General features: G+C 37.4%; 2 protein-coding genes across 3 annotated transcripts; both read right to left on the reverse strand.

Moving 5' to 3' along the window:
* Positions 1 to 845: 845 nt before the first annotated feature.
* LOC105210515 (cuticle protein 16.5) lies at positions 846 to 9,615 on the reverse strand. 2 transcript variants are annotated; one of them, XM_029039176.2, is made up of 3 exons: positions 9,250 to 9,615; positions 8,479 to 9,163; positions 846 to 1,446 (listed from the first exon to the last, which is right to left on the reverse strand). In XM_029039176.2, exons 1-3 carry the CDS (start codon positions 9,262 to 9,264, stop codon positions 1,028 to 1,030), a joined length of 1,119 nt encoding a protein of 372 aa, XP_028895009.2. In that variant the 5' UTR covers positions 9,265 to 9,615; the 3' UTR covers positions 846 to 1,027. The 2 variants fall into 2 exon arrangements, with proteins under 2 accessions (XP_028895009.2, XP_028895008.2); XM_029039175.2 differs by lacking the exons at positions 8,479 to 9,163; positions 9,250 to 9,615 and adding an exon at positions 1,953 to 2,112 and having other exon boundaries at positions 846 to 1,831.
* On the reverse strand, positions 5,087 to 5,856 carry LOC105210488 (uncharacterized). The gene is made up of 2 exons (XM_011181488.3): positions 5,696 to 5,856; positions 5,087 to 5,617 (listed from the first exon to the last, which is right to left on the reverse strand). Exons 1-2 carry the CDS (start codon positions 5,708 to 5,710, stop codon positions 5,165 to 5,167), a joined length of 468 nt encoding a protein of 155 aa, XP_011179790.2. The 5' UTR covers positions 5,711 to 5,856; the 3' UTR covers positions 5,087 to 5,164.
* Positions 9,616 to 10,085: the final 470 nt, after the last annotated feature.

Consider the following 10,085-nt stretch of genomic DNA (forward strand, 5'->3'; position numbering starts at 1 on the left):
AAAAGCTGTTTCAAACAATTCTCATACCGAAAGCAGTATTCTTCCTATCAATCGTGAAACAAAAGTGATCAATATTTACGGGTTTATAGAGTACAACTTAAATTCAACTTCTTTAACTAAGATATGTTCAACTTTTAAGTACTTTTATGCAAATTTGGTAATACTTTCTCATAAGCTTTCTACAAGCTTAGTATGAAGTTCAAAACTTGAAGAGAAATCAAACTTCTGTTGACTTCCAAGTAAAGTCGACTAAGTGTCGCGTAGAGATTAGCTCTTATCATTTATATTAAAACTTCCCATAAGTAAACTTCCTGTAATGTTTCTAGTTCGCACATAAAGAAAATAACCCAGAATTACGAAGAAAACTGCGGTTTAGATAATATATAATATGTATTTTACTTCAGGCCTTTGTTATTATTTACTTATAATGAGAATCGGACGGCTGTCTGATTTTTGTCGCCGGCTAGACTCCAATAGGACGCCAACATATGAAGTCTATATCTTCTTCTATCAAAAAACATGCTTAAATATACATTCTACAAGATCTAGAAACGTATTAAGATATTTTGAAATCCAACTTATATGAATCATTTGAGAGTTTCAAAATGTATTCTTACAAGACTATCATCTAATAGCTAGAGACTAGCCACTATTCAAAAAGTCAAATATAAAACATTTCATATAGAGTATGTGCTGAAGATGATATGTCCAAGTCTTTGGATCATGAACCGTTCATATGTTCTATTTGGAAAGTTCGGTGAAATAAGAAATATTAAAAAAACTGAAAACCAAATCTGACTCTTCATCATCGACCCCACACTATTACACCAATAAAACCATTTAGATTCAACTTATAAACAAATTATTTATTCACCAAAAACAAGCATATCAAAACATTTACCAAACAATTATTTACACAAAACGCTCTCAAATAAAAATTTTGAATTTGGAATTTGGAATTTTTTAACTGGTCACATGCACACTTATTAGCACTACTAACTAAATTTATCGCCCTTATGAGTTAAGTTTAATAGCTGGAACCACCATAGGAGCTGCCAGAGCTACCATAGCCAGATGAACCATAACCGGCATTCTCAGGCACGTACAAATTGGCAACGGGGCCAGAGGCAGCAACTGGCAGGGTTACGGTGCTGTATTGGATGGGAGTTTGGTAAGTTTTGTAGCTGGTCTTGCCAGGATTCAGCTGGGTAACTGTAGCTGGGAGGACGGTATAACGGGGAGCACTAGAAGCGCTGCCACCATATCCAGAAGACGAACCACCATAACCAGCAGCTGGCGCGGGGGCGGCATAACTAGCTGGAGCAGCATAGCTGGCCACTGGAGCTGGAGCGGAGTAACTAGCAACTGGAGCGGGTGCGGCATAACTAGCCACTGGAGCTGGAGCAGCATAACTAGCAACTGGAGCTGGAGCGGCATAACTGACAGCTGGCGCTTCATTCACATAAAGAGCGGGACCAGCAGAGCCACCATAAGCACCTGAAGATGCAGCAGGAGCTGGAGCAGCACTGTAGCTCGATGAAATGACTGGACCGGCAGTGGGTGCTGAGGCGGAGACAACATATTTAGCATGGGAATACGAAGCGGAACCGCTACCATGGGCGGAAGGTCCTGGCGCATTCAAATATCTCTCAATCGCATCGATGTTCACCAAATTGGAGAGACCAGCCAAGCTGACTTGCTGCACCGAACCAGCACCGGCGCCGCCACCACCATAACCACCACTGGGCGCTGGAGCAGCACCATAGGATGGTGCCGATTGTGCATACGGATGTGCGACAGCAACGGAGGCGAAAAGCGCCAATGAAAGACACTACAAAAAACAAAGCGCTCATTAGTTTTGAATACGGAAATGTCTAGCAAGTGTAACGGAAGTACTTAGGGTGTTATGCCCCGGTGGCCGCGTACAGCCAGAGTACCACTAAAAAACTTACCATGAACTGTTTCATATTGGTGTGCATTGTGGATTGATGGTTCGCTCTTGGTGCCAGTTCTTTTGCTTCTTCCACAATTGGTACTAATAACTAAAACAAACGCGGCACACTTCTTTTTATAAGCAAACAAAAATCGAAAAGCGCAAAACGTGATTTCAAATCGTAAATACCCATAAACAAATATTTTGCGGGGCAACCAGTGAGCATTCGAAGCGTACGCTTACCGTTATAAATAACAAAAACAAAACAATATTGAGACTACAACGATTGTCTAAAAAAAATTTCACAGCCCACAGTGCTATTCTTGAGCTCAGCTTAAGTTTTCTCCAGCTGCACAATCACGAAATGACCTAATTCTTGGTGGTAGTGCAGCATCTCCATTATAGTAACGGGGGACGTGAGGGCTTAGGTTGATCATACAGCTTGTCTGAGTTTCGAGTAGTGCTTGGTACCACAAACTACGCCAATTTGAAACTCTGTGATGGCATGAAGCCAAGATAAACCCACCATTCGTTTGCGGCGACTATCGAAGAGTACAAAGTTTAATAAACCCATACCACTTACGGTTTTTGTAAATATGTATGTACCAAAGAGATTAAGAGCATCATGACTTAAAAGTGGTACACTTGCTTTAAATTCACGCTTTCTTATCACCTGATAAATGGTTGCACTTTGAACTCTGCAATTCTTGGTTGGAACGAAACGGTAATTATAACGATGACTACTTGCGTGATTACAAACGGGTCTTCAATTAAACAGATCTTTATATGTAAATACTATTAATATGTATGTCTGTGGATCAATGCTGTTACTCATTTGCGACGAGTCAATTCAAGACTTTTGAAGCTCGTTGAAATTGTTATTGTGCGAAATAAGAGAAATTTAGTGTTTCAAATTACGAATTCGTTGTAACGATACATCGCAAATTTTCTAATTAACTTTCTCTACTTTCACGATATACTTTATAATAATTTATTTGCAAATTTATTTCTTAAAATACACTGAAGACACCATGTAAGAAGGTTATGCTAAAGCTTCAATATTAGACAAAGATAAGATATATTATAGTCAAATCGAGATCAACATTAGGTAGTTTTTAAATCTACGCACATTCTATAGATTCTAAATTTCAGATATTTTAGAACTTCATCATCAAGTATCCAGATGACTTTCTGAAATGTTCCCTAAATAATGATTCACACGTATAGCACCGAACTTTTCCCTAAACCATTGTAGAGGAGATCGAACTCTCATCTATTAATGTTAAAGAAAGTATACATAAATTTTACCGATTATTTGGGATCAGTAGAAATTACCGACTTGAACTTGGACTTCCATTATGTTAATGAATTAGTAAAATCAGTCTTTCTTCCAAAAATGACCTGGAAATTAAAATCAATTAATGAAAACGTTTGTTAAATCTCACAACTGTCTTATCGTGAACATCTTTGAAAATGTAGATTTTTCTTGGAATGTAAGATTAAATAATTCGTACACATTAAAATTTCAACTTCAAACTATGTGACTTACTATTGGTTTCCTCTTGGAAAACCCAAGTGAAAATGAAAGGTGAAATTGTTTCCAAAGACTATACGATTACAAGTATTCGAAGGTGATATAAAGCTGCGAAATGAACACGATAAACATCCAAGTGTACTTCTGATATGAAATATGATTCTCATAAAAATATATCATCCAATCAGAAGCGACTTACAACATATATTTATGTTCTAGATAAAACATATTATAACAATTTAATAATAAAAGAAATTGTTAATATTTATCAAACTAAGCATGCCCGGAGATATGAATACGGGTTAGTTTCTCTCATAGATCCCATTAATTCCTAACTGAAAGAAACTTGAAAAAATCGCTCATTATTATGTAATATATATATTTATCTGAGAAAGCGTACTCGATTGGTATTAATTATTTAAATATTGAATGGTAAGATATGAGGGTATGATAATCGCTGTATATTAGAACCAAAAGGTCTGAGTTTAATTTAATGGAGAGGGATCAACAATAATGTAGATATAAAATCTGTTCGTAGTAAATAGATAGTTTTTTGGAAACAGAATTTTATATTCGAAACTTTTATTATTTATGGTTTCAAATTATAAGAACACAATTTCTCTATTGTTTTTCTCTAAATGAACTGCTTTCTATTGGTGGCCTACTATCAAGTAAGCTTTAACCAAAATACTTCCCTTGAAAGTTCTGATATTTATCGCATATATTTCGACCAAAAAGAAATAACTATTGCGATTCTGCACTAACAATATAAAGGGTAAATAGAATTCTCGAGCTCGAAATAATTTCACTTTAACTGAAGTCTATACCATTTTCAAAAAATCCATTTTTTTATTTTTTGCTTATTCGATAGATTATACTTTCAAGAATATCCTGAAAGCGGTAAGGTCGTAACTTGAATAGTTTTTGAATGGCAATGTTCTAAAGAGCGACCGCTCGCTGGTATAAGCAGCTATAGTCGAAACTTAAAACGCGTTTTTCTCGAAACGACATTTTCTCAAAATGTCTGACATCATAACTCAACGATATATTGACCGATCTACTTCAAATTTAAACTGAGTATTCTTGAATATGTTTACTATACAATATCCTACGAAAAAAAAAAAACATTTTTTACTTAAAAAAACGAAATTTTTTTCCGAACAACGCCATTTTGTCAATTTTTAATATTTTCCAAAAATCGTAGGTCGTTGTATAGGAAATATATTTAACTTTAATATCTTATCAGCAGTATTTTTCAATATTTTTGTAAAAAAAATGTGGTTGATGCACCGGGATAAAATAAATGTGGGACTGAACCATCAATCATCATGAACGACCAGTGAGCGCCCAGATTTCTCAAAAATTACGAAAAGTTTGTGTTAAAGGAGTAAATGTATTGTCGTAACTATTATATTTACGATTTACATGAACCTTCATCCTATCGTAGAATCGATAATTTGTTGAGAAATGTCGAAGTTCAAAAGAATTTTTTACCCTTAATATTAAGTAATTACTATGGTTCAATCCAGACATAGTAAATCAATTGCACATTGCTATATAAGTACTACTATAACTTATGTTCATACATAAAGGTTTCAAAATAAAACAAAATTCTTGAATTAAGGAATTTGCACTTGGAGCGTGTATTTAACGGTAATTTTTCTTCCTTGCATTTAACATTACTGTAGCCAATTGAATTAATAACTGGCCGCTTGGCTACCGTAACCGCCATGGCTGTGGCCACCATAGCCACCAGCAGCGGGCACTGCTGGTTCGGGTCCCACAATATTGGGCACTTCATAGGAGGGCACAATCAAGAGTTTGTAGGAACCAGCATTCAGTGGCACATTGGCAGAAGCCGCAGCAGCAATGGCACTCGGCTGCGATGAGATGCCAACCAACGACGATGGCGTACCAGATCCTGAGATGGAGTGCGCATCGACGGGGGTTAGCACGGGACCTGCTGGACGGGCTGGCGATATATTCCAAACCGATGGTGGGGGAATGTTATACAACACTGAGGGTGCTTGCGAGACAATTACATCGCCGCTGTAAGATGGAACGGGCGCTGGAGCTGATGCGCCATAACCGCCATGGCTGCTGCTATAAGGAAGCGCATGCGCAAGTGCGAGCACCGAGACGAAAGCACACTGGAGAAAGTAAAGTAAGAGTAAAGAAATACATTAGCTTTATTGCTGGAAAATTCGAAATCTCACAAGAGTACTTACGATGAAACGTTGCATTTTGGCAGTTGTTGTGTCTGGTTTTTTACCACCGCAATAACATAGACTACTAGTGGGCAATAGTATTTCAAATGCTTTTTATATGCCGCAGCCGAAAAGTCGCTGCCAAGCGTCCGGCCATTGGCTCTGCTGTTACGTGACACATTCAATGAAAATTCTAGCAACGCCGCCTAGGGGCCATGAAGATTACCGCCACGGCAGTATTGTAGACAGCAAGAAGTTATTAGCCGTCAGTCGGTTAGCAGGTTTCAATGAGAGTTTAAGCAAATAAATTTATGCCGTGTTGCGCAGCGAATTGCTTACACGTCTTGCAGACTGATAAATTTCGCTTACGCTGGTAGCTCGAACGTTTTCGTAACTAAAAACCTAACTGTTTCTGTCAACCAAGAGAAAAGTTTTTCTGCGAATTTAATTGACAATTTCTTGTTGACCGATGCACAGTTAAATGAGAATTCTTAATTGTGTTTATTTAAGTGGGAGAGTGTTTCAAATTAATTGATTTGGGAGTTTTTGCGACTTCCTACAACTATGACAGGGTTCTATTAGGATTCAAGCTTGTAGAAAAGTGTTCATTTAATAATTTGAAAATGTATAATAGCTCTTGACCAATAGAGATGTTGGGCTCGTTTTCAAAATAGCTGTAAATACAAAGTTGATATTTCTAATGGTTTATTTCGACTCTTACTTTATAATTTAAGGAACATTTGGTATCTCTTTTCCACTTTGACGCTGATAATCTAATTTCGAAGTACTTAGCTTAGCTAGTATATGTATACTGCTTGTTAGAGCAAACAAATTCTCTCTCAATATCCAGATTCTACAATATAGTTTCTTGTAGACGATCTATGGCTTTTAGGTCCATCCGTTTATTATTTAACTACTATTCCAACGCTTTACCTACATATTCCCCACAATGATCTTTATATATATTGTCTTTATATAGTAAGATATATTCTAATGATAAAACTCTACTAAAACTGTAACTGTTTTCCTTTTCTTCCATCCACCAAACAGTAAGAGGAGGTATCTTTACCTGAATCGGAATAGCACAACTCTGATAGCTATGTTCCTATATCTAATTTAACATTCAATTCAATATAATCTTAGTAATTCTGCCGATAACACTGGTCGACACAAAGAATGATTCAAAGATCAGACAATGATTTTCTTATAGGATTTTCATCGCTGAACACGAATATGACCTCCAAAAGTGTCCATCACGAGATTTTGAGCAAAATGGACTCAAAGTCTCAAAAAACCATGTTTCTGGCCTTTTTTGATCACGTGTAGAGAATTATGCTGACGTGCTGGAAGTCTCTAATTAGGCTTAAATTAAAGCTTAAACTGTCAACTATAAGAATCAAATCGAAAAAGTTCTGAATCAGTCAACAATTTTCGTATAGCACAGAATATCATTGTCTGATCTTTGAATCAGAGAAAAAGTTACTTTTTCTCGACCAGTGTAATCTGTGTCTAATACTTCCAAAAACTGTGGGAACTTGCGATGCTTACTTGCTTTAGATCTGCCTACAAAATTAAAATATTTAAATACTTTCGATCTTTACTATCTTGACCTAAGCGCTTAGTATATTTTTCTGCGGTCAGCTTTGAGTCTTCTATAAGTTAGAGCTCTGTTTATAACTTCAAATACTCAGCGAATAAAAAGACAGCGGCTACGCTGGCTAGGTCATGTTGTACTAATGGATGGAAACACTCCAGATCTGAAAGTGTTCGATGCAGTACCCGCTGGTGGAAGCCACGGAAGAGGACGACCTCCACTCCGGTGGAAAGACCAAGTGCAAAGTGACCTGGCTTCACCTGGTGTTTCCAGTTGGCGCCAAAAATCAAAATAGGAGGAATGAGTGGCACGCTCTGGTGGATTCAGCTATAAACGCTTAAAGCGGTTCCTACGCCAAATATATATATATATATTTCAACTTATAACGGATTTTTCGGAAATGAATAATAACAGATTCTGGGTTTTTTCGCTCTTCTTGGAATAAAAATTTAAAATTCAAAGAAAACTCTGATCTTAATCCAATAAGAAATAAAGTTCGAAGTAAAAACGAATAGCGGATACTTCTTGGCAGTTAATGACAAGTACCGCAGTTCTTTGGAAGCTTCTTAAAAATAGAAGAGCACTACACTAAATAGAGAATCTCAATCAAACATATACGATTTGTATATATTAGTATTCTCCGACATTTATGAAACACTTCACTTAAAAGATTTTTTTGAAATAATAAAGATGAAAATCCCAAATCACAAATATATAAAAAAATTTTGATAAAGTCTTTCATAGAAACATCAACTACTCGTACAACGAAATTACATCACCATTTGGTTTAAAGTGTATGAGCTCCCTATTTGTGTATGTTTATATGTTCTTAATAACTTCGGTTAAATAATAGAGAGTTCCCTATTATATATTCATGTATAGAATACCAATATAATTTAAAAAACAAACTCAATTAGGAGCTTTTATCCCCTCACTAACCCCACACTAAAGTCACTCCGAAAAAAGCGCTGCTGTTAACGCTAACTTCCACATTTTCCCACGTACGAGTATATAAGCAGTTGGTGAATCACAAATCTTTTGTTCTTTGTTCGAAATATCACATTTTATTTTTGGATCATTGATCGAACGCGCAGTTTTTAAAAAATATTATATAACACAGAAATTTAATATGCAGCTGCTGCAGCGGGTGCGGAGGCAGCATTGCTGCTGCCCGAGATATAACTAGCGGCAGCGGCAGCTGATGGACGACGAGCTACGCCAGGTGCTGATGCGCTATAACCAGCTGCTGCAGGAGCTTTGTAAGCAGCTGGAGCTGGTGCTGGAGCATGATATGCGGCGGGAGCTGGAGCTGGAGCTGAATACGCGACTGGGGCAGGAGCAGGAGCATGATAAGCTGGAGCCGGAGCAGCGTATGCAGCTGGAGCTGGAGCTGGAGCAGAGTATGAGCCACCGCTAGGAGCAATAACATAAGCTAAATGACCACCAGTAGCATAAGCACCATGACTGCCGATAGGAGAGAGTCCTGTGATATCAATAAGTGGACCGCCGGCTGATGGCAAGGAGAGGGCGAGTTGAGCGGCTTGTTGTGCACTTAGGTCGCCACCAACGGCTGCTAGCAAACTTCTGATATCAACTGCTGATCCGCCCGAGGAACCACCATAACCACCGGAGGAGCCACCATAGCTTCCAGCGGAGCCACCATAACCACCAGCGGAGCCACCATAACCACCGGCGGAACCACCGTAGCCTCCTGCTGAGCCACCATAACCACCAGCATTACCTCCAGCCGCAGCTATAGTTTGTACCGAAACGGCTGGCAGCAGTTGATAGGCATTTCCAGCGCCCGAGGAGCCACCACCGCCGCCAGAGCCATAACTTCCACCACCGCCCACGGCATAACCATTGGCAACGGCGACAATCGCTGCGAAGGTGCACTGCAAGGTGAGAAGGAAGAACATTTTATCATATATTTAGAATTAGGAGTCACAGCTCAAGTGTCGTCCACTGTTTGAGTACTTACAAGGAATCTATTCATTGTGCGTTATTTAGTTGTTTGATGTTTAGGTTAGTAGATTGAATGAATGTGTTTCAAGTAAATTTCCTAAAGTTTTTATAGCTAAATTAAGGCACTCGACACATCTGGACATTACGTGACCAAACGATTTCGCATTATGAGTCAGGGGTATGCGCGGTTATACGCCTAACCGTTTCCACATTGAAACCGTGAATTATTCTATTTTTTTTTTTGACTACATAATATGTGTAAGCATGTATTTAAGTATTTTTGAACGAGGCTTTTCGTATGTAACGCACCCTATTCCATGTTTTAACTATAGCCAGTGAATAATATTAGTAAAAAATGTGTCACATTAATTTGTTGTTGCTGCACGTTAAACCATTTGAAGTGCGTTATGAAACTGAATAACTATATAATGCTTCACAAGTTGAGCTTTTGCTACTATTATTGTATATATGTATGTATATATTACTATTATTCTAGGAAATTTATAAATGTGTGTTTATTTAGATATGAATTTATATATATATATATTTTTTAAGAGTTGAAAAATAGCACTTTTTAAACTAAGATATGAATGTAGACACCCGTAGTATAGTAGAAATTCTTCGAATTTGAATGCCTAATATACTGGTAGACTGTAGTATGCGGCTTACTTCTCATTTTGTAATCCAACAAGCAATGAATCTGTAATTTTTATTACCATTACAATAAAAATCTACATCTTTCATAAATTATTATAAATTTATTAAGTTGGAAATATGTTTCCCTGAAACTAATCTCAGCAAGCAGTGGTAAATGAAGCATACAGCAAATGAAACAAGAGAGACATACAGTAC

This window comes from Zeugodacus cucurbitae, chromosome 4, assembly GCF_028554725.1.
Source record: "Zeugodacus cucurbitae isolate PBARC_wt_2022May chromosome 4, idZeuCucr1.2, whole genome shotgun sequence".
Lineage (NCBI taxonomy): Eukaryota > Metazoa > Arthropoda > Insecta > Diptera > Tephritidae > Zeugodacus > Zeugodacus cucurbitae.

Excerpts from the sequence above, each read along its gene's own strand:
- LOC105210515 (XM_029039176.2), bottom strand. Across the intron at positions 1,447-8,478 it reads ATCAGCACCTGGCGTAGCTC|CTGTCAGTTATGCCGCTCCA; the intron begins GTCGTCCATCAG and ends ATGAAGCGCCAG.